This window comes from Schistocerca gregaria, chromosome 6, assembly GCF_023897955.1.
Source record: "Schistocerca gregaria isolate iqSchGreg1 chromosome 6, iqSchGreg1.2, whole genome shotgun sequence".
NCBI lineage: Eukaryota > Metazoa > Arthropoda > Insecta > Orthoptera > Acrididae > Schistocerca > Schistocerca gregaria.
The window spans coordinates 11,655,018-11,681,042 of NC_064925.1; the positions used below are offsets into that span (position 1 = coordinate 11,655,018).

The 26,025-nt window shown below is 44.6% G+C and overlaps 1 protein-coding gene across 1 annotated transcript in view; it reads left to right on the forward strand.

Annotated features, from left to right (window-relative positions):
- LOC126278604 (uncharacterized) overlaps positions 1 to 26,025 on the forward strand; it is a 1,236,374-nt gene that overhangs the window by 492,214 nt on the left and 718,135 nt on the right. The window contains exon 2 of the mRNA XM_049978841.1: positions 25,362 to 25,570. Coding sequence (XP_049834798.1) covers positions 25,362 to 25,570 — 209 coding nt within the window. The remainder of the gene's footprint in view (positions 1 to 25,361; positions 25,571 to 26,025) is intronic.

Consider the following 26,025-nt stretch of genomic DNA (forward strand, 5'->3'; position numbering starts at 1 on the left):
GACAAGAAAACAGATGTGATGTCGCTGAAGATTTGACTTAATTCTTGCTCGATGAAAATACGAAATATTAATTCAGAGGTGGATGTGTAGAATTTGTAACGGTCAATCTGTAGAAGTTCATGATTTTTCGTGAATGTAAGGGGCGAAACATTCTGCTTCATAAGAATATATACTATGCTCTAGATAAGTATTAACAAAAACAGTGTAATTGAGAGATGTTACTGCACAGAAGAAAATGCAAAAAAAAACAGGAAGTTGTTTTTACGTTCAAGGCTTTGAGACCACTGCTCATTAACGCAACGTAATTCCTTTTTGTTTTTGCAATTGAAAGCTGCGTCTCAGTTTGAAAGGTTATCGCGGTACGATGAACCTTAATCTGAAGTCAAAGCTGTGTGCCTCGCTCATCATTTTTAATGAGTTTCACGTTTATAAGCTGCTGGACACGTTGTTTTCCTTCCTCGCGCGGAATTAATTTTGAATCGAAAGTACCGCCGTAAAGTTAGGAGAAAAGAATAACCAGGTGCTGTCCGCAATAATAATGCAATGTAATGCACACAACAACAAGGCGCAGAAGCGTGCAGAAGGACCTCATTTAAGCAAACACAATAAATTAACGACAGAACGGGAATTCTGTAATGATCTCATACACAAGGAGGCTGTTTCTCAGAGACAAGAAGGAGGCAATCCATTGAAAGTACACCTCTTGCGAGGAGGAACTAGACAGTCCTTTCAATTAACGTGAAAGCAAAGAAAAGGGAGACGTCCGACGAATGGGAAGAAGGGCAAGAGGGAGGAACGGTAATGATTTAGAGCGCTGCAGTGGACCGAGAATAAAGGACGGCGGGAGCGATTCCTTAGTTTGTACAGAGAATTAAATTACGTCATTCTCCACCGTTTAAGAGAATTGGCTCGGGACCTTTCCTCTGGGCCTTCCACACAAGTACGATGCAGAGGAAGATCCTCTTTCGTCATGGCAGGGGGGGGGGGGGGGGGGGGGGAGAGGCGGGTCCAGGGGTTGAAGAGCAAGGCGAGCCCCGGCTGAGGAAGGGTGGTGAGGAGCACCGGAGGGCGAGGCTAAGAAATTGCCGGCCGCCGCGCTGCAATCACTCGCTAGCAGCTCTGCTGGCCAGGGGTGCACGCCGGGGCCGAGAACACTGGGTGCTAAATCCGTCGTGGCAGCTGCGTTCACGTCACCTTCCCCGACGGAAACGAGCATTCTCCGAAAATCCGAATCAGTCAGCAAGATAAGAGCGTATGGAAAATCAGACCAACTTGTTTACTGTGTTTGACGTCGAAAAGAAGTTACCTTGACCAGTTTTTTTTCTGTGTGTCGTCAGTCTTCTGACTGGTTTGCTGCGGTCCGTCACGAATTCCTCTCCTGTGCCAACCTCTTCATGTCAGAGTAGCACTTGCAACCACCATCCTCAATTATTCTCTTGATGTATTCCAGTATCTGTCGTCCTCTACAGTTTTCGCCCTCTATAGCTCCATCATATACCATGGAACTCGTTCCCTGGTGTCGTAAGACATATCCTATCATCCTGTACCTTCTTCTTGCCAGTGTTTTACACATATCCCTCTCCTCTCCAATTCTGCACAGAACCTCCTCATCCCTACTTTATCAGTCCACCTAATTCTTAACATTCGTCTGTAGCACCACTTCTCAAATATCTCCATTCTCTTTTGTTCCGACTTTCGCTACCATACAATGCTGTGCTCCAAACATACAGAGCCGAGCTCTCTCCCAACTGTGTGTTTTCGTGAACTTCGCTGTCTATCTGTGTTTGGTTTTCCGCCCTTGTCGCGGTTGCGTCGTTGGTTCTTCTTCCTTCTAAATGTGCCATCAGGGATGTATATAGATATTTGCACCGTGCATATAGTTTCCGGCAAGGGGTCTGGAGTCATTTGGTCGGTTGTCGAGGACGAGGGAAGTTGCAATGTAGTCGGCCCCTGCGCAGTGTCGGAACGTGTGTGGAGTTGTCCGATGGCTACGAGCTTCGTGGTTCACTGACCCAGGACGTCAAAGTTGAGTAGTGGTTTCAACTACCCAAGCCACGCCTATTCTTCGCTCTGGCGATTTGCTGTTTCGGAGGTTTTCCGGTGAGCAACACCGAGTGATTTACTGCTGAGATTTTGCACCCCTGAGGTTCAGTTAAATAATTTTGGTCAACTACGATTTGAGTGCACCCGTGGAATTTTCTATCTCGTGGCTGTTAGTGTTCTGGTTACCTGCCCTTGCCACTAACGTAATTTCAGGCAGTGTCCTCTCCTCTCTTGTTGTCGCTGTGTGTAATTTTGACAGCTAATTCACACTCCATTGTTGATTATCACGTTTTCGACATTGCCGGTTTGAGTTCTCATGTACTGATTGACGTGAAGCAAGTCGTTTGTCGGTGGGTCGATGGCTGTCCCCTGGTTGGGTTCCGACGGATCAAGTATAGTCACTAGGTGAACGAGGAGAGACCGACCTCCCTGGAGGCTTTCTGTGTGCCACCAGAGTTAAATTATCTGTTTTCAGCTATTTTAAATTTTAGGCTTATGGTTATTTGTTTTGTTATCTTAAACACTGCGGGCTTCTGCGTTTAAAGATTATGGTAATATATATTGAAATTTTGAAGTTTAATTGTGGCCCTCTGCCATTGCTATTGCACCTTGCATATGTTGCTTTTTTAGTTTTAAATTATTTTATTACTGTCTTAAGTGAAATTTTGATTTTTTAAGATTTCTTGTTGGCCTTCTGCCTTTAAAGGTCTATGGTAACATATTCTAAAATTTTGGAATTTCATTGTGGCCCTCAACCATTTGTATTGCATCTTGAGTATGTTGTTTTTTGAATTATTGTATTGCTATCTTAACTGGATTTTTATATTGTTAAGATTTCTTGTTGGAGGCCTTCAGCCGTGAAAGAGTTGCATTCGATGAAGATTCGGCTGTGTGTCGCTTTGGTTGTAGCGGTTATTAAATTACAACAAATGACAATTAGAAGCAGAAACTGACCTCAACTCTCGGCCCTTTCCACAATCCTATTACCTCTTCTGCCCAGCTGGTTTAGCGGGCGTCTCATGCACATTCTCAGTAATTTCTTCCCCAAATTAAGGCATGTGTGATATTAGTAGACTTCTCTTGGTCAGGAATGCCCTTTTTGCCAGTGGTGGTCTGCTTTTTACGTCCTCCTTGCTCCGTCTATGATTGGTTAATTTGCTGCCTAGGCAGTAGAATTCCCTAACTTCATCTACTTCGTGCCCATCAAGCCCGATGTTAAGTTTCTCCCTGTTCTCATTCCTGCTACGTCTCATTACTTTCGTCTTTCTTCGATTTTCTCTCAGTACATATTCTCTACTCATTAGACTGTTCATTCCATTGAGCAGGTCATGTAATTCTTCTTCACTTTTATTCAGGATAGCAGTGACATCAACGAATCGTATCATTAATATCCTTTCACGTTGAATTTTAATCCTGTTCCTGAATCTTTCTTTTCTTTCCATCATTGCTTCTTCGATGTAAGGATTGAACAGTAGGTGTGAAAGCCTACATCCCTCTCTTACGCCCTTGTTAATGCATTCATATATGTCTTGGTCCTGCACTCTCACTATACACTCTTGGTTCTTATACATGCCGGTCGGGGTGGCCGAGAGGTTCTAGGCGCTACAGTCTGGAACCGCGCAACCGCTACGGTCGCAGGTTCGAATCCTGCCTCGAGCATGGATGTGTGTGTTGTCCTTATGTTAGTTAGGTTTAAGTAGTTCTAAGTTCTGTGGCACTGATTACTTCAGAACTTAAGTCCCATAGTGCTCAGAGCCATTTCCACCATTTGTCGTATACATATTTCATGTTACCTTCCTCTCCCTATAGCTTACCCCTATTTTTCTCAGGATTTCGAACGTTGACCATACATAAACTGTTAACAAGAGGGTAAAGAACACAGCACGGATATCTCAGTTAATAAAATAAAGGTAGTGGCATTTAAAGGATATGAGCCACACAGACAAAAATTTTTATGATAACTGGGTGAGTAAACAGTTTTAATAACTTTGGAACGCAGATATGGTACCAGCAATGGAGATATAGACACAGTCTTCACTGGTTGCAATAAAAACTTTGTACTACTAATAGAACCTTAAAAACCAGCGTTAGATATGAAAAATGTAAGTTTATAAAAAAAACGTCTCTACTGTAGGTTGTCACTAAGAGCGATAAAAGTAAAATATGTGCTGCTGAAATGAGCACTGTTAAATGTTTCACACCCCAAGACCCAATCAGAAAAGGAATGAATGTTGAACAAGTAAATAACACGATAAAAACAGGTGGAAAGACCACGTGAATGGAATATCAGAAGGAAGGCTGATCAAGCAAGTGCTGGGATACGGTATGAGAGAAGAATAAACCCTGGTACGCCCTAAATCTAATGGACTGAACTATACCCGTAGAAGACGGAACAGGCTATTAGCCCAATCCCTGAAAGTGGTCGTACTGATGACTATTGAAAAGGCTGGTGTCCTCCCGAAGGACTATAGGTTTGGGTCTGGCCTATCCAGCGATGCTCCTCAGACGAGATTACACCTACAGTACGGCCACGCAGGATATCCCAGGAACAATTGTCAGTATTCAGGGTTATGATAGGAACGACAATTTGAAGCTAAAAGCTTCGCATGGAAGTAAGCACTACCCGGAATGATTTCCATGATGGAACACATTTAACACCTTGACATTTATTTTTTGTGTTAGTCATTACACTATCAAGTTTACAAATACATACACGTAGAAAAGTTATTAAACATCAATAGACAATCTTTACAATGTATCAACTGAAAAATACGTATTTTTCATACGTTCACCTCTAAGCGTTATTGGACACGCCACGTTACATATGTAGTTCTGTTCATGTAAGCGTCTACATATCTCACCTTAAACTTCAGTGCATTGGGGGAAATTGTTTTGTTCCCTCTCTGAGTGCCTCTGCACTTTCCCTAACGAAGGGAGCAACGTTCATGAAGGGATTAAACGGTGCACTTCGCGTGTGTACACAGTCCTCATACAACTCCATAAATAGAGCTCTAATGGCGTAAAGCCTAGCGATCTCGGTGGCTATTTAATTAAAGCGGGAAGAAATTACAAAAGTACTCCTACAGAGTTCAACTGCGGATCCGTTCCTATTTCCTATAAATGTGTTCTGTCTCGGAAATAGTTAAAAACAGGCCATGTGTCCAGGTTAGGCTCTTTCGTTCAAATGATTGTACTTGACGTATCCCTGAATGTCGGCCATTTCTCCTTAGACACCCGGTGCGTATCATACAGGCACGCAAGTCTATGGTTCCGATATGTCTAATTAGTGTTCATATCGTACAGCTGATACGCTGTAACACAAATGATGCCAGTTGGGTTCAGTCTAGGGCATATTTGGCAGGGGACTCTATTTAGAGATACATCTGTATATGTTTACATATACATCATGCCGTATAATACACTGGTGTCCAAAATTAATGCAACAGACCGCAATTTTCCCGTTCCGTTTCTAATTCACCATATAACCATACACACTGTCAGCAGACATACGATCGGGTTGGCTTAAATGGTTCTGAGCACTATGGGGGTTAACTTCTGAGGTCATCAGTCCCCTAGAACTTAGAACTATTTGAACCTAACTAAGGACATCACACACATCCATGCCCGAGGGAGGATTCTAACCTGCGACAGTATCGGTCGCTCGGTTCTAGACTATAGCGCCTAGAACCGCTCGGCCACTCCGACCGGCCATACGATCGGGAAGGTGGCATTCCGGTCAACGGACAACCATGCCAACTATGACGTAAGGACACCTATGGAACAGGGTAGTGTTTGCCAGATAGCCCCACATCCACAATCTCTCCGTACGCAGTCACAGACGGAGCAGTATAGCACAGAGAACGTACCTACCACCAGACCCTGCGGTGGAAGGCCATAGGAAAAATGGAAACTCGACAGTAGCAAACTTATGTGGCCCGACGGCTTAATGTGAATCGTTATGTTGTTTCTCTGATGTGGCGACATTTTATAGAGACGGAAATTGTATCCCGAAGACCAGGGCAGGGCCGACCACGTGTACTGTCAGAGAGAGTATCATTCTTTCGCCGTAAAGGTACGACAGTAACTCGTTAGTACTGCGAGCAACTGGCATCAGACCTCGCAGCATCTACTGGATGTGTTGCAAAACTGGAAATTTGTGGTATGGACTATGGGACCAAACTGCTGAGGTCATCGGTCCCTACGCTCACGCACTACTTAATCTAACTTAAACTGACTTATACTAAGGACAACACACACACACCCACGGCCGAGGAAGTACTCGAACCTCCGACTGGTGTAGCCGTGCGAACCGTTACACGACGCCCAAGACAGCACGGCTACCCCGCGCGGGTGGACGTATTGTATCGAGGCAAAGAGTGTACAGAAGGCTTCGGCTTTACTGTTGACCTGCTTGGGTGTCTTCGCCGAAGGGAACGTCTATAGTGTCTTTACGAACAGTTGAACAGTGAACGAATGTTCCTTTCAGAGATAAGTCCCCATTTCATCAGGAGAGTGATTCTTGACGGAATCGCCGCTGAAGGAGCACGATTTCGGCACACAGACACAGTGGAAAGAGACCGATAGGAGGATCGCTAATGGTGTGGGGAGGGACTATGTTGACAGCATGAACACCTCTTCGTGAAATAGTATGGGTGAATCGGCATGGTTTAATTGCTGTCAGGTAATGTGAGGAGATCTTCGGATATCATGTATGGTTGTCACGAGGTGCTGTGGGCCCAGACTTCGTACTGATGAACGATAATGATCGACCTTATGGAGAATGGGTGTTTGATGTTTTCTTGGAAACAGAAAATGCGGCACGCATGGCGTGGCCTGCTCGCTCTCCCGATTTGAATCCCATAGAGCATGTCTGGGACACACTATGGACACGGGTTCCAACACGTAATCATTCGCCAACCATTCTCTAATACTTGGTAGCGGTTTTGTAGAAAGAATGGGCGTTATTGCCTCAACATGAGATTGATGACGTGACTGACGCTATGTCCGTCGTCGTCAAACCAGTTCTGCCCCCAGAGGTGTTCACAACCCATATTGAGCACATTAACCAGTTGTCAAACTTGGTGTACAAATCCGTTAATTTGGAGGAAAACGAACAACGTTTCTGTATACCGTTGACACATACAGTGGTTACGGTTACTACAAGCCACACCACAAGTTGGAAAACGAGGCCGAATTTCTAGTGGTTTACTGTCGAGTTGAGATTTTCGCACACAAATGTTTTATTCATATCTTACAGAAACTAGCAGTACGGCAATAAACAGCCTTTTAAACACGCCGCTAACGGCAATCAAGTAATTTACAGCCATACAACAATTTTAAGAAAAATTTATTTAAAAACACACACACACACACACACACACACACACAGAAGCTACCTGTACGGCAGTAACGGCCTTCCAAAACACAACGCTAACAGCAATCAAGTAATTTATAGCAATACAACTCTTTAAAAAAATTAAAGAACATTAGTAAACAGGCTACTAAAGTAAATACAGAACTTTGTTAATAAAGTACGGTGAGGTAGTGAAGCTACCAACACCGGCATTAAAAAAAATTAATGGTCTCAGCAAACACACCATTAATGGCAATAAAGGAATGGAGGAATTTAAAAGTTTTTAAACAAAAGTGTCGTGGAATATCATTAGAACGTAACAGATATGACGGACTCGTGAAAGGCGGCCACAAATCACCCATTCAGGGATGCTCAGGCTAGACAGAATACTGACCAATTTAAATACGCTTGTAAACACAAGTGCCACTCTCAGGCTGGTCACTGCACAGACTTTTACACAGCGAAAACTTGTAATAAGATGGCTTAATTTGCTGACAGAATTAGAACTAACCTCGTGCAAGGAAACATTACACCACACAGTCGTGAATGAGCGACCACATGATCAACGAACAAGAAGCATGTATTTACTCATAACACACGACAGAATAGCGAAACAATTAAACTGCCAAAACTACACCTCCCATCGGGCAGCAACGAGAGGAGAAGGAAATATCACTGTCTCCAATTACACCGGTGCCGGGGACAGAAAGCCCGATCACCGGAGGCCACAAGGCAGAAGAGACACTGGTTACGCAAACTTATTACTTAATGATTAAACCTCCCAGTAACTTAACATGTAATTATGCTCGAACAGGCAGTACACGTCCTCCGATGGCAAGGATCCACACATCCGACCGCGCACGCATCGCCAGTGTACCCAACACGCCACAGTCACAAGACAACACGTTCTGTCACCGGAGTTCACGTCTTCTGTGCCACGTTGACTAGTAGTGACCGCTCCTTCATGTTAGATGTCTCCTTATTAAACTCCAGTGTTGAAACGGAGGACTTATAGAAGCTTGTTAACGTCCCACCAAGGTGAAATGAAAAGCAACTACTCGTGGGGCGATTGTGTATACAACCAACCCCGCAGGGAGCTCTTCCGTCAACTCGACCCGCTCGTACACACAACCGACATACATCACGTGGCGACTCGGTACAACCGACCATGCCTCGTCGGCGCTGGCGAGCCACACTGCCCTCTCGTGTCCACCACACTTTCTGAGCGCACGCCCCTACTTCCGCGCCACCACATGAAGTTACAACCGGTCAAAGACCTCACTTCCTCTATAGCAGTTTCCCGGAAGCAAACGCAGATATCGATAGCAGAGGGAAACGACGACCATGCTGCCACTTAATGACAGACAACATATCAAACAAACATGTCAGGGGAAGAAAAGGAAAACCAATACAATCTCAATACAATGTGTAGCACGAGTCGATACACGGCTCAACCATTATTACTGTTGCAGTTGATTACATTTTGTATTCCTTACAGTGTTTCTACGTTACTAACACATGTTTATATTAAGGCAAAATAACGCAACCTTGTAAGATTTCCGATTGTTACTTTAATTTTGCACACCAATGTACGTAGCTAAATAAATTAAATTATAAACTGAAAATTAAAGAAACTCAGTGACCTTCGGTTACGCTCAATCGGCTTCAGTATTAACTCTACTGTTTTCTGCGTATAACGTGCTGTGCGTCAGAACGTCACACAAAACATACTACGGCAACTAAGGTAGTCAGTTTAGTGGAATCCACTAATTAGGGCCGAGTTCGGAGCGTGTCGATCGGCAGGCGGCACTTGGCCGCTTCCCCGCCACACGCGAGCGGCAGTCGGTCGGTTGCGGCCCGTCAGTTCATCGTGGCCTGCTCTGGGGGCCGTAAATGGAACGGCCGGCGCCTGTGTGGGCCCTTCTGCAGCGCTGCTGCCGCGGCCATAACTCCCCGGCTTTACGGCCCTAATCTGCGAGCGCCGGCCGGATGGATCGCCCTGTCACCGGATGCTTCTCCCACACACTACGCCCTGCTGCCTTTCGACTCCGCCTGGAAAAGCTATAGAGGAGCAGATGATGGAGTTTTTGAATCACTTTGTGGACAAAAACCGCTTAGATCGCTTAATATTTGCCTCCATTTATAGCGTCAACGTGTTGGGCAAAAGATTATTTCCCGGTTGAACCTTGAAAGCAAGAAGTTTTGTGCTTCCAGTCGATTGCTTGCCGATGGGGAGTCAGTCCAGTAATGGGGCTGATACCTTATATAGCTTTTGGACCAGTTTTGGGAATTATTTCAGGCTGGCTTAACATAGGGAACCGACGCTGTTCGAACAGATGCTACCTTGCACAATTGAGATAGTACCTCCGCATAAGCGGGAACGACAAGGAGACGGTTGAAAAACGAATTTCTTTTAATTAATGAATTCAAATACATATATACAGGGTGAGGCACCTAACGTTACCGCTGGATATATTTCGTAAACCACATCAAATACTGACGAATCGATTCCACAGACCGAACGTGAGGAGAGGGGCTAGTGTAATTGATTAATACAAAACATAAAAAAATGCTCGGAAGTATATTTTTTAACACAAACCTACGTTTTTTTAAATGGGACCCCGTTAGTTTTGTTAGCACATCTGAATATATAACCAAATACGTAATCAGTGCCTTTTGTTGCATTGTAAAATGTTAATTACATCCGGAGATATTGTAACGTAAACCTGACGCTTGAGTACCACTCCTCCGCTGTTCGATCGTGTGTATCGGAGAGCACCGAATTACGTAGGGATCCAAAGGGAACGTTGATGGACCTTAGGTAAAGAAGAGACTGGAACAGCACATTCCGTCCACATGCTAACACCTTTTTATTGGTCTTTTTCACTGACGCAAGTGTCCATTACCATGAGGGGTGAGGTAAACGTACGCACGTGGTTTCCGTTTTCAGTTCCGGAGTGGACTAGAGTGTGTCCCGACAACACGATACGCAGCCCCTGAGCGGATAAAATCTCCGACCCAGCCGTTTCAAAATGGTTCAAATGGCTCTGAGCACTACGGGACTTAACTTCTGAGGCTACCAGTCCCCTAGAACTTAGAACTACTTAAATCTAACTACGCTAAGTACATCACACACATCCGTGTCCGAGGCAGGATTCGAACCTGCGACAGTAGCGGTAACGCGGCTCCAGACTGTAGCGCCTAGAACTGCTCGGCCACTACGGCCGGCCAGATCCAGCCGGGATTCGAACCTGCGTCCTTAGGATTGACATTCTGTCGTGCTGACCTCTCAGCTATCGGGGACAGACACTCCAGAATGTAAAAGTAAAAGAGTGTGAAGGCGAACATGCACAGCATGCCTCAGCATTAGAGAAACTGTTACCACAAGTCGTTATCGATGCACCGCCCCTATTTAGAATTCGAGTGAACCTCATTTGCTGTACCGTTGTTTGGACGACTTTACTCAAAATGTGAACGAAGAGCTTCAACAGTCTCATTTGGAGGTACAACCCAAAAATAACATCCACACGAAGCCACATTGTCAACATTGCTTCAAATTCGGACGTATGTTTATTCAGTGTACACCATACCGCATTAATGCATGGGGCATATACTCTTCAAGTCGAAATGGGCAATGAAATGCGCCGATTCTGTGAAGATAGAGACGCCAGCGGCGGTGCGCTCAGCGCCGAAAAAGGCAACATGAGGACTTATCAAGCCAAAGTAGCAGAAAGCGGTCGTCCACAAGCGGGGACGGTAGTTCTTACGGCCTAGGCATCAATGATGTCCGAACGTTTCAAGCTTTGTTCCTTTTTTATACGGTAAATACTTGTCAAACCTTAACGCGTTTTTCTCAAAACTATGTTTTTTGGCATGGTTGTCTCCTACGTTGCAATTTTCGTCCGATCTGACTGTTTTCTCGCCTCCCTTGAAGCAAATTGAATTTTTTTCAGTTCATCCTAGCCGATTTCTTTTGTCTTGATACTTAGTATTTTTTATGCCAAAACAGAGGGCTGCAAAAACTGACTATTTATTCAAAAATCTATAATTTCGCCAAAAAATTTTTTTTGCCAATCCATACTATGATCTAAATTTGCACCGTAAGGATCAGGATGATATGTTGGTTTCATATTTCAGATAAACACAATTGGAGTTAAAGTGACATTCGTCGATCTACCTCCTTTAAGGCCTGCCTGGGGAAAATCAAAATTACACAGTGAAGACATTAATATTTTTCAATAAAAATACCAATAACAACTTGAATGTGTGCTTTATTCATTGCAGCATACCCACTTGCCTACTAAATTCCAGTACGGAGAAAACAAATCCTGAATTTGAGCAATATTTTGGTCCGGCACACTATCGTTCCCCCTTAATCCACCCTTGGGATCCATGGTCCGCTTCCGCTTTCAAAGCCGTTGACTGTGTTCACCTATAAGTTTGGGAGGGGACTCTTACACTGAAGGGCCAAAGAAACTGGTACACCTGCCTAATATAGTGTAGGGTCCCCAGGGGTGCAGATATCTTGTGAACAGCACGTTGCAAGACAATCCCGATATACTCAATAATCTTCACGTCTGGGGTGTTTGGTGGACAGAGGAGGAGCTTAAATTCAAAAGAGTGTTCCTGGAGTCACTCTGTAGCAATTCTGGACGTGTAGGGTCTTGCATTGTGCCACAGAAATTGTCCAAGTCCTTCGGAATACAAAATTGGCTTGAATGGATGCAGGTGATGAGACAGGATGCTTATGTGTGTGTGTCACCTGACACAGTCGCATGTAGACGTATGAGGAGTCGCACCTCACTAGAACTGCACACGCCCCACACCATCAAGAACCCTGCACCGGCACGAATAGTCCCCTGCTGACATGCCTGGTCCATGCATTCATGAGGTTGTCTCCATACCCGTACTCATCCATCCACAATTTTAAAGGATACTCGCCTGACCAGGCAACATGTTACCAGCCATAAACAGTCCAATGTCAGTGTTGCCGAGCCTACCCGAGGTGTAAAGCTTTGTGTCGTGCAGTCATCAAGGGTACACGAGTGGACCTTCGGCTCCGAAAGCCCATATCGATTATATTTCGTTGAATGGTTAGCACGCTGACACTTGTTGATGGCCCAGCATTGAAATTTGCAGCAATTTGCGGAAGGGTTACATTTCTGACACCTGTAACGATTGCTTTCAGTCGTCGTTGGTCCCGTTCTTGCTCTATCTTTTTTTCCGGCCGCAGGAATGTTTTACCGGATTCCTGATATTCACGGTACACTCGTGAAATGGTCGTACGGGAAAATCCCCACATCGTAGCCACTTAGGGGATGCTGTGTCCCGTCGGTCGTGCGCCGACTATAACACCATGTTCGAACTGACTTAAATATTAATAACCTGCCATTGTAGCAGCAGTAAGCGATACGACAACTGCGCCAGACCCCTGTTGTTTTATATAGGCGTTGCCGACCGCAACGCCGTATTCTGCCTGTTTACGTATCTCTGTATTTGAATACGCATGCCTACACCAGTTTCTCTGGCGCTTCGGTGTAGTAGAAAAGGTAAAATGGTCCGGGCCATATTGAATATGGTTTTTAGTACTCCGCCCCTCAGTCAGTTAAAAGAGAGCCCTCATGTGATCACTTTGCTTTCCGTCTTTTTGTCCGTCTGTTAACAGCCCTTTTTCTCATGATTCGTAAATGTGGCTTCATCAGTAAACATTATAGATCGGGGGTATCCCGTGTTAAAACTCATGTACAGAAGTTAACATGTTCCTCATAATCGTTTCCATGCAGCCCTCGATGGAGAGAGATGGGACAAGGGTGGAACCTATGACGATACAACATGCGTGGGGCACTTGCGTGACCTCATGCCACTTCCGTGAGCGACTGCGCGAGATCTAACGCGTGGGTCCGCTGCAACAGGAGGTGGTGGATTGTTAATTCCTCCCTTGCTTCCTTCTGTTGCGTTGTCTAGATAATACACTACCACTTTCACGTAACTAGTTTTAGAGGATGATACACAAATGCCAACATGTTTATAGCTCCGCATGTACCGTACAAGAAAGAACTGTTTTCTTCCAAGGTCTCCATACACCAAGAGCATATCCACTTTTTCTGCATTCATAAATCCCATCGTCATCTCGCAATACACAAGCGCACTGAAAGCTAGCATGAAAACAGAGGATATATCAATTACTGTTTCGAATGGCACAAACAGGTCCCTGAGCGGAAAGTTTTCAAAATACGACATCTCGTAAACGACTCGTACTATAACTGTGAAACAAACACCACTGACATTTTAATTTACCTTACTTTTAGCTTGTTAATGTCAACAGGCACTTTTTCCATTTAAAAAGTTTTTGTCTGAACAAGAAATTCACTTTCCATGTATTATTACAATACCAGCCCCTGAGTACCAATCCACTCCGTGGAAACGGCACATCAACCGCATTTTCCACTTCCGCAATATTTGGGGTGCAAGTTTTACGTGATTCATCCTGTATAGGATGCACATGCTGTGCTACAAGTCGTTGAGGCACGCGTAATCTACAGATAATTATATGATGTAATATGCGAAGCAATACATTTGTTCTCAGAGCTCAATCCACCTGATTCCTTCATTATAATTATTCTACAGCCATCATAATGTATTCAGTTTTACAATAACTTGTGTAACCAACTTTCATTCTCTGAACATTGTGCTGCAGTTTGATCAGTTACACACTATCAGAAGATAAATAAATTTTTAATATGGTTAAATACACGTACAAATATTTCTTACTTACACGCAGCTAAGAATGATTCTAGGAATTGCACTTCTCAATAAAACTTCTTTTACTCACTTTTTATGATTATCGTTGAGTTATGCATGCATCAATGATCCCCAACGCAGGATGTGCCTTCTACGTAACCTTCTGAACGTGCATGCCAGCTTCTGACTCGTGCTATTCTTACATGGTTAGCACCTTTTGCAGTGAAGTAGAATAAGAAGGTGTACTGCGTTTGTACTATAATTCTTCTATGGTGTACTAATCTCTTAGTAGATAATAATGTTTTTTCTTTTACTTCTATCGCAGGTTCTGAAGACGATAACTACATGGCGGAAACCGGTAGATCTGCTCAAAAATTTTCGCACTCAAGATAACAAAAAAACTAATAAAATTACATACGTCCATCTTGGGACCGCAGAGAATACTAGGTCAAAAATCATCAAAAGTAGAACAAGAAGAAACTCCAGAGCCGTGGATGAAATCGTCAGTCATTCACCATGATGGTTATGCCGCTGAATGTGCGCTCTTACTGTAAGAAGAGAAGGCCATTGCGTCTCGCGGCTCCGCCTACAGAAGGCGCTGAATCCACTGGTAGACGCTTCTATTCCGTTTGCACCGGATCACAACAGAACCGGGGCCAATTCTGGATGCAGTGTCTATCAAACACATACACAGTTATTAAAATCAGTTAACATGTTGAGTAGTAACGCGTAAAAAAACAAGCACAAGAAACAAGCGAGAGAAATAAATAATCTCTCTCTATTTGTAAGTCATTGAAAAACAGGAGAAAATTATGTATGATTTTTATGACTTAGGAGCAGCTATATTGAGCTGCCGGAAGTGGAACGCCGACATAAAACAGGTTACAGGAGAAGTGCTGGGTTCAATCAGAGAATCGTAAGGAAATATAATTCATTTACGAAATATATGCCTTATAAAAAGTATTGTTGATTGTTGTTGATAAGTCTGGGTCACTAATCAGGTAGGAGTGATAGAAGGTTGGAGAACATCTTACGAGAAGCTCTACGATATCGTATAGTCTGTGCGAGAGCGTTATGGAAATGCTCAATAAACTGCTTGTCTCTTCCCTGTTGTAACCTACCACTGTATTTCTTTCCGTATGAAGTTTAGCCCAACTTTAGCTCCCACTCTAAAAAAAGTCTACGTATTACAAAAACTATGTACCCACAAACTGTTATCCAAGTTTAACTCGTATGCTAACCTTTGACGAATTGTAACTCATCTGAATGCAACTTGTCTGTTTATTAAATGCGCAACTAAAGTAAAACAGTTATCTAGTCCTCATCAAAATTTCCACTTACCTCGCGTCTTGACAACATTGTTGCAGATTTCTCAGAAGTAAAACAGTAAACAGCAAGCAGGTAGCGGCTAAGAGTTCTATATCTAAATAAATATTCAATCTGTTGTATACCACATGTGGTAATGCGAATTGATAAACAGTGGGGTGCGGAGAGTAACTAGTCCCAGGAAATGATATTCCAAGACAACGATTTTAAATTGATTATTTCACTTGACCTTCACACATAACATAGGTCAGAACAGTGTTATGCTTAACGAAGTGAACAATGAGAGGGTACAATATTAACAGAGAATTTCTATTAAAATCAAACTCCGTAATCAATTAAAATGTTATTGCATGACTCAGAGAATTGGGGTGGTCTTTCTCTCAGTTCTGATCAAGTGAACTAAGTTACTTACCTCCAAAAAATCATTTCTACAAATTAGGTGTGAAGTGCTGCAGTCTTACCTCGTTTCTCTTTTCATAGACTAAATCAGCTTCGTCCTTGCTGCGCTTCACAATAAATTTTTCTTCATGTAACAGATACAATTAAAAGTCATCACAGCTCTACTGAATACGTCCATCACCTACAAGCATTCAGCTAAGAATGTATCAGTCAGCACAGAGGCAAAGTCTGTGCCACGACAAGATGAAAGGCTGTTTAGCAGTAACAAGAAATGATTCAAATGGCTCTGAGTAGTATGGGACTTAACTTCTAAGGTTCTCTCTGAGGTACATATCGATAACACACAAAAATCAAAATGGCATGACCATCTTACAATGTAAATGTATGCACAGCAGTTCCCGCTGACAATCTCGTAAAAAGTTCTTGCATTGATTCCATGCACAGGGGTCAACAAAAACACATTACCAAATCCTGTACGGTGCAGGGAAACCGTTGACATTCAAAACAGCATTCAGCTGTCTCAGGATAGAGAAGTATAGGTCGTGTATGGTTTTCAATGGAATCTCATACCATTCATAATTAGATATAGTGCTGATGTGAGATAACGATAGGCGCTGCAGTCATGGACTGTGCGGCTGATCCCGGCGGAGGTTCGAGTCCTCCCTCGGGCATGGGTGTGTATGTATGTCCTTAGGACAATTTAGGTTAAGTAGTGTGTAAGCTTAGGGACTGATGACGTTAGCAGTTAAGTCCCATAAGATTCCACACACATTTGAACATTTTTTTGAGATAACGATGATTGAGGTGGATAGTGATAACGCACACCTCTGTCCAAAATGGACCACAAAACTTCAGTAACTATACGGCTATGGTAGCCGGATGAGATACGACACCTCTTCTTCGTGCCCACGAAACCAGCCATGGACGATGTGAGCTGAGTGAACAGGGAGGTGAAACGTTGGGGAACAGACTGTGCGTCGTGGGATGGTGCTGATCAGCCAAAAAGTAACCAGAACCCTAACAGTAACGCAACCTGGTAGAGTACTCGTGGAGTCCGTTGATTCCCACGATATATCTACCCTCATCATTACCAGACCTTCGCCCTGTTTCACTCCTGACACATTAACTCGGCCAGATGTTGTAAAGTGTGAACGAAGACTCATCCAACCAAATGAATTACTATCGTTGTTCCATAGTCTAGGTTTTTTGGCTTCGAAACTACGTTTTGCTGATACGGGAATTTGCATCACTGATGACTGGTTTTGAAATATACCAGTTCACCCTACTGTTCATTTTGTGACGTTGAGAAGCCGACAGGATTCGCGATTGGAACATCCATTTCTGCAGTCATTTTTGAAGCTGTCGTCCTCCTATTTTACGTGACGCTCCTATTCAGTGTCGCAATGTTACGGTTACTCAACGCAAACTTTCGTCCATGTTTTTCCGCTTTCCCTGTAAATGATATTTATCTTTGGTACGGTGCTCTTGAAACACCGAAGACTTTGGGTGCCTCTCTCTCACGGAAGCACTCACTTCACCAGCACCAACAATTTGCTCCCGTTCGAATTCTCTCAGCTCCGACATAACGCGCTCTACACAGAACACTGTTCTGACCACGGTCGATACGTGCAACGTATTGGTGACATTACAAAGGCTCAAAAATGGCTCTGAGCACTATGGGACTTAACATCTATGGTCATCAGTCCCCTAGAACTTAGAACTACTTAAACCTAACTAAACTAAGGACATCACACAACACCCAGTCATCACGAGGCAGAGAAAGCCCATGACCCCGCCGGGAATCGGAGACATTACAAAGGGTCCGATCACAGTGACACATTAATACATCAGCGCAAGCTGTGCAGGATTGATTAGAAACCACATATATACAGTCTAAGAGAAAAGAAATTGAAAATTCCTGGCAGATTAAAACTGTGCGTGACCGAAACTCGAACTCGGGACCTTTGCCTTTCGCGGGCAAGTGCCCTACCAATTGAGCTACCCAAGCACAGCAAACACCCCCTTCTCACAGCTTTACTTCTGCCAGTACCTCGTCTCCTACCTTACAAGTGGTGGAGCACTTGCCCGCGAAAGGCAAAGGTCCCGAATTCGAGTGTCGGTCCGGAACACTGTTTTAATCTGCTAGGAAGTTTCATATCAGCGCACACTCCGCTGCAGAGGGAAAATCTCATTCTGGAGAAAACAAATTATCCGAATGCGAAGAAAATCGGCACATGTGATGCACAGACAAAAAACATGATACCTATTTAAGAAAAGCTGGATCATTTGTTCAAGAGAGAGAACTTGATAATCTGAGGAAGTCAATAACGATTCGATCCACATCTGGCCCTTAAGCAACCAGTTCTTCGTCTTCGCGTTGATTAATAGAGTTGTTGGATGTCCTCCTCAGGGATATCTTGCCAAATTCTGTACAACTGCCGCCTTAGATCGTCAAAATTTCGAAATGGTCGGTGAGTCCCTCGCATTAAGCTCCAAACTTTCTAAATTGGGTAGATATCTTGCGACCTTGTTGGCAAATCTGGAGTTTGGCAAGCACGAAGAAAAGCAGTAGACAGTTTTGCAATGTACAGCCCAGACCAGCAGGTCTCCCGACAGCTCTTCTGCTTGGAGGCTCAGTGAATGAAGTAGAATTGTCTTTAATGATGAGTCCTGCTTCGACCTGAGCTCCGATGACCAGCGGAGACGTGTCTGTAGACGCCCTGGACAGCGGTGGGATACCAACCTGACCGTCACCCGCCATACAGCCCGACAGGAAAGACTGCTGGTCCTGTGTGCCATTTCTTTTCCCAGCATGACCTCTTTGATTTTGTCATACGCGATACTCTTACAGCGCAGTGATACTTTGACGATGCTCTACGCACCGTGTAGTTTCTCTTGATGGCAGGCCATCCTGGGCTTACATTTCAGCAAGACAATGCCCTCCTGAAACGCAGCCTTGACCTGAAAGGTAGCTGGAGCTGTCCCCAACCAAGATCGGGAGCAATACAGGTTGGTCCCTCCGACCATCTAGCGCACCAGTCGCACAGAATTTGGCACTATATCCGCCATGACGACATCTAGCATCTCTGTCAGTCAGTGCCAAGTCAAATAGCTGCTTGCATAATCATCAGAGATGTGCCAACTCTACATTTACATCTACATCTACATTTATACTCCGCAAGCCACCCAACGGTGTGTGGCGGAGGGCACTTTACGTGCCACTGTCATTACCTTCCTTTCCTGTTCCAGTCGTGTATGGTTCGCGGGATGAACGACTGTCTGAAAGCCTCCGTGCACGCTCTAATCTCTCTAATTTTACAGTCGCGATTTCCTCGGGAGGTATAAGTAGGGGGAAGCAATATATTCGATACCTCTCGAAACCTGGACAGCAAGTTACACCGCGATGCAGAGCCCTCTCTTGCAGAGTCTGCCACCTGAGTTTGCAAAACATCTCCGTAACACTATCACGGTTACCAAATAACCCTGTGACGAAACGCGCCGCTCTTCTTTGGATCTTCTCTATCTCTACCGTCAACCCGATCTGGTACGGATCCCACACTGATGAGCGATACTCAAGTATAGGTCGAACGAGTGTTTTGTAAGCCACCTTCTTTGCTGATGTACTACATTTTCTAAGGACTCTCCCAATGAATCTCAACCTGGTACCCGCGTTACCAACAATTAATTTTATATGATCATTCCACTTCAAATCGTTCCGCACACATACTCCCAGATATTTTCCAGAAGAAACTGATACCAGTGTTTGTTCTGCTATCATATAATCATACAATAAAGGACCCTTCTTTCGATGTATTCGCAATACATTACATTTGTCTATTTTAAGGGTCAGTTGCCACTCCCTGCACCAAGTGCCTATCCGCTTCAGATCCTCCTGCATTTCGCTACAGTTTTCCAATGCTTCAACTTCTCTGTATACTACAGCATTATCCGTGAAAAGCCGCATGGGACTTCCGACACTATCAACTAGGTCATTTATATATATTGTGAAAAGCAATGGTATCATAACACTCCCCTGTGGCACGCCAGAGGTTACTTTAACGTCTTAGACGTCTCTCCATTGATAACAACATGCTGTGTCCTGTTTGCTGAAAACTCTTCAATCCAGCCACACAGCTGGCCTGATATTCCGTAGGCTATTACTTTGTTTATGAGGCGACAGTGCGGAACTGTATCGAACGCCTTCCGGAAGTCAAGGAAAATAACATCTACCTGGGAGGCTGCATCTAATATTTTCAGGGTCTCATGAACAAATAAAGCGGGTTGGGTCTCACACCATCGCTGTTTCCGGAATCCATGTTGATTCCTACAGAGTAGATTCTGGGTTTCCAAAAACGACATGATACACGAGCAAAAAACATGTTCTAAATTTCTACAACAGATCGACGTCTGAGATCTAGTTCTATAGTTTTGGGCATCTGCTCGACGATCATTCTTGAAGACTGGGACTAGGTGTGCTCGTTTCCAATCATTTGGAACCTTCCGTTCCTCTATAGAATTGCGGCACACGGCTGTTAGAAGGGGGCAAGTTCTTTCGCGTACTCTGTGTAGAATCGAACTGGTATCCCATCAGGTTCAGTGGACGTTCCTCTGTTGGATGATTCTAGTTGCTTTCCTATTCCTTGGACACTTATTTCGATATAAGCCATTTTTTCGTTTGTGCGAGGATTTTGAGAAGGATCTGCAGTGCGGTCTTCCTCTGTGAAACAGCTTTGGGAAAAGGTGTTTAGTATTTCAGCTTTACGCGTGTCATCCTCTGTCTCAATGCCATCATCATCCCGGAGTGTCTGGATATGCTGTTTCAAGCCACTTACTGATTTAACGTAAGACCAGAACTTCCTACGATTTTCTGTCAAGTCGGTACATTGAATTTTACTTTCGAATTCACTGAACGCTTCACGCGTAGCCCTTCTTACTCTAACTGACATCGCTTAGTTTCTTTTTGTGTGAGAGTTTTTGGCTCCATTTAAAATTGGAGTGAAGCTCTCTTTGCTAACTTTGTTGTTGTACCACGGTGGGTTTTTCCCGTCCCTCAGAGCTCTACTCGGCACGTACGTGTCTAAAACGCATTTTACAATTGCCTTGAACTTTTCCATAAACACTCAACATTGTCAGTGTCGGAACAGAAATTTTCGTTTTGATCTGTTAGGTAGTCTGAAATCTGCCTTCTATTACTCTTGCTAAACAGATAAATCTTCCTCCCTTTTTTTTATACTCCTATTAACTTCCATATTCAGGGATGCTCCAACGGCCTTATGATCACTGTTTCCCTGTTCTGCACTATCAGAGTCGAAATGTTCGGGTCTGTTTGTTATCAGTAGGTCCAAGATGTTATCTCCACCAGTCGGTTCTCTGTTTAATTGCTCGAGGTAATTTTCGGATAGTGCACTCAGTATAATGTCAGTCGATGCTCTGTCCCTACCTCCCGTCCTAAACATCTGAGTGCCCCAGTCTATATCTGGTAAATTGAAATCTCCACCTGAGACTATAACATGCTGAGAACATTTTTGTGAAATGTATTCCAAATTTCCTCTCAGTTGTTCTGTCACTAATGCTGCTGAGTCGGGAGGTCGGTAAAAGGAGCCAATTATTAATCTAGCTCGGTTGTTGAGTGTTACCACCACCCATAACAATCCACAGGAACTATCCACTTCTACTTCACTACAGGATAAACTACCACTAACAGCGACGAACACTCCACCACCGGTTGCAGGCAATCTATCCTTTCTAAACACCGTCTGTGCCTTTGTAAAAATTTCGGCAGAATTTATCTCTGGCTTCAGCCAGCATTTCGTACCTATAACGATTCCAGCTTCGGTGCTTTCTACCAGCGCTTGAAGTACCGGTACTTTACCAATGCAACTTCGACAGTTCACAATTACCATACCGATTGCTGCTTGGTCCCCGCATGTCCTGACTTTGCCCCGCACCCTTTGAAGCTGTTGCCCTTTCTGTGCTCGCCCGAGGCCATCTAACCTAAAAAACCGCCCAGGCCACGCCACACAACCCGTGCTACCCGTGTAGTGGACTCCTGACCTATCCAGCGGAACCCGAAACCCCGCCGCCCTATGGCGCAAGTCGAGGAATCTGCAGCCCACACGGTCGCACAACCGTCTCAGCCTCTGATTCAGGCCCTCCACTCGGCTCTGTACCAAAGGTCCGCAGTCAGTCCTGTCGACGATGCTGCAGATGGTGAGCTCCGCTTTCATAGCGCTAGCGACACTGGCAGTGTTCACCATATCAGATAGCCGCCGGAAGCCAGAGAGGATTTCCTCCGATCCATAGCGACACACATCATTGGTGCCGACATGAGCGACCACCTGCAGATGGGTGCACCATGTACCCTTCATGGCATCCAGAAGGAACCTTTCCACATCTGGAATGACTCCCCCCAGTATGCACACGGAGTGCACATTGGTTTTCTTCCCCTCTCTTGCTGCCATATCCCTAAGGGGACCCATTACGCGCCTGACGTTGGAGCTGCCAACTACCAGTAAGCCCACCCTCTGCGACCGCCCGGATCTTGCAGACGGAGGGGCAACTCATTATTGACTTCCTCGATTTGTGAAGGTCTTTCTCTGGAATACGTCATCTGTCATCTAGTTTTTTTGAAATTGCAATCGTTTGCCTATCATGCGTTTTTTTTTTGTTTGTTTTTTTTTTTTTTTTTTTGGACTGTATTCAAGCCTGTATTTGACAACCATATTATTAAACGATTATTACGAAAGAAAGTCTTCGGCATAAGTTAAAATTTAGTTCATGTGAGATACCGCTGATGCTAGGAGAACGATCTAAACTATACTAATAAAGGAAACTACCATAGTAAAGCAGTTTACGTCATATACATAATTATTACTACTTCATATTTCCTATATTTTGTGCTTGTTGCTGGTTACGCTGATTTTATATTAATAGCTTAATAGAACAGGAATGGATTTGTTCGGCTCTCTACGCTTGATATGTTACATTTAGTCGCGTTCAGGATCAGCTGGCAGTCCTTGAACCTGTCATCGAACCTCCGCAAGTCTTTCCGCAATTCGTTACAGTCACCTACCTATACAACCTTCACACAGCCAACAGCTTCGTCCAGAAAAAGCCTCACGTACCTTCCGACATTATCCGACAAATCATTTATAAATGCTGTATACGCCAATGGCCAGATCGTGCTCCCCTGGTGCTCCAGAAATTAACTTTGCACCTGTCGATATCGTATTTAGTTCTGTCTCCTAGAAAGGTATGGATCCTGTCTCAAATCTGGTCCGATATTGGTAAGGTTCTATTATGTTCCCTACACGGCAGTGTCCAATTGTATCGAATGTCTTCAAGAAATCAAAGTCCACGGGGCAGGTATCAACCTGGGCGCCGTCAGTATATGGTATATTTCAAAACAATTTGACGTTTGTTGCACGTTACTTTCTTAGTGTTTCAATTTCAGTGACCAGTAATGCAGATCCTGCGATAAGGATAATGTTACAAGGACGTGCTGAAATGCGATGCTTCCAAACGTTTTGCAAAAACGTTTAAAGCTTTTTAAATGACACAAACTTTGTTAACATTCTACATCCTTACACTTCATGTCCACATATTTATTTCTCAACACGATTATCTCGGCGATGAACATATTTCTCCCAACCAGTTCGTTGATATCGTACTGTAGAATGTTTGAGTTGGTTGGCAGAGCCACAACCTTACCTGTGCTTCCACCGCTTCATCAATATCAAGGCAAACTCCTCCAACGCGTTCTTTAAACGTGGGAAACAGATGAAAATCGGATTGGGCCAAATCCGGACAGTATGGAGGAAGATCGATGACATTGAACCCAAGGCATTAGACATGTCGCAGCGCTCGTATGTGGTCCGGCACTGTCGTGAAGAAGCAGAGGCAATACTACTACCTTTATAACCATCTACGTTCTCAGAATGAGAATCTCACTCTGCAGAGGAGTGTGAGCTGGTATGAAACTTCCTGGCAGGTTAAAAGTGTGTGCCTGACCCAGACTCGAACTCGGTGCCATTGTTCTTCAAGGGAAAGTGCTCTAACCGACTGAGTTACCCAAGCACGACTTACGACCCGTCCTTACAGCTTCAGTTCTGTCAAACATTACAGAACCTCTTCTGCTAACCTTGCACGACTAGCACTCCTGGAAGAAAGGATATTGCGGGGTCATTGCTTAGCCACATCCTTGGGGATGTTCCCATAATGAGAAATGGTTAGAGCACTTGCGCACGAAAGTCAAAGGTCCCGAGTTAGAGTCTCGATCTGTTTCACCGTTTTAATCTGCCAGGAAGTTTTATCTAGTACGTTCGGCTTCCCGCGGAGTGCGTCCTTCGCTAGTCCAGATATATGAAAATGAGAAGGTGCAAGATCCTGGCTGCAAGGAGGATGAGGAACAACAGTTCGATGAAGTTTGGTGAGCTCCTCTCGAAAGCGCAGAATTGTGTGGGATCTATTGTTGTCTCAGAGAAGGTGAAATTCGTTTGGATTTCTCGCATGTCATTTCCTCAGCTTCCTTAGAGTAGCACAATACAATTCAGAATTGAGCATTCTAACACGCGGGGAGACATCAAACAGAATAACCCAGTCAGAGTCACAGAATACCGCCGCAATGATTCTCCCAGTTAAGGGTACAATTTTGATTTTTTTCTTGGGAGGATTGGTGCTGTGACGCCACTCCATAGACTCCTGTGACGATGTTCGACAAAAACTGTTACTATCAGCCCCGAACGATGCCATAAATTCCGCTCAAATAATCCTTCGTTGCTCTTTATGGTGCTTTGTTAGACGGCGAGGAATTCAATTGGCACACACCTTTGAGTACTCTGCTTGCCGTGCGAGAGTGTCAACACTACCAAAAGAGACGTCCAGTTGTGCAGCGACGTGTTTGAGTTTGATCCATCGGTCGCCTCGAACGAGAGTGTCCGCACGTTCCAGCACTGCAGGAGTCATAGCTGTGCGCGGCCAGCCGGCACGCGAGAGATCAGATCTGTGTGACTTTGTTGCAATGATGGCAGATGCCTCGCCCAACGAATCACCCTGCTTTTGTTCACTGCGAGATCTCTGTAGACATTCTGCAGAAGCATCTCTGAGTATCTACAATGCTCTGGTTCTCGTCCAAAAGCAACTGAGTAACAGCTTCCTGCCTGGAGTGCACCTCTGTTACGAACACCAGTTTGAAGGTTACATATAGCTTCGCCACGTATGGGAACTTCATGAAAGCATAAGGGGATGAAGCGGGGGAAAAGTTTGTTGCCTTCCTTATTGAACGCTCCTCAAACAATTCGGTGGCCTCTAGCGGCCGAGGGTTGAAAATATGTAGACGTGAAGAATACAGATGTAGAATGTTAGTAACGTTTCCTTTATTAATGAGTTTTCACGCAAAAAAGTGCAGAGCCCTTATTTTACAGCACCCCCTCCTCATTTATTGACTATCCCCCACCAGCAAGTCCTGTTCGTTGAAGAAGTTCTCTTGTGGTGTTGGCAGGTGGGCAGTGCCTCAAGGACGTGCGCTTCCGCGTGCAGCCGGCAGTGGTGGAGCGCGGCCGGCCGGCCTCCCTGCTCTGCGAGTACGACTTGGAAGGCGCGCCTCTGTACGCCGTCAAATGGTACCGCGGCCGGCTCGAGTTCTTCCGCTACTCGCCGAGCGAGCGGCCCGTCTACAAGATCTTCCCCTTCCCCGGCATCTCAGTCGACGTAAGTATGCGCTCGCTGCAGCTCGCTCTGTCTGACCCCTCTCGAATCCCCTGCAGGTGAGCCAGGGGCCCGACCGACGGCCGAATTCCGCTGCGGCGCAACAGGTTGAAAGCCAGAGCCTATCTGAAGCAGTGCAAGGTTGAGACACCGTAAGCCTGGGGCCCGGTGGACGCTTTCTTACCGCAACGGAAGGCACGTTTTCCGTTACTGAGTCTATCTCATCCAATTTTGCGGAACTATTCGATGAAAAAAAATTATTGTTCCGCATCTTGTGGGCTCGAAGTGCAGCTCTATAATGGACTGACTCTTTTTTCGGTATTCCTCATAAATATTGTTATTCACACATTTGGACAACATTGTCTGTGGAACGCAGCCATCTAGTGCTTGATCAAAAATAACAGTCGAGATCGCAATAACATTTGTTTATTATTACCGGTTTCAGCTTATGTTAAAGC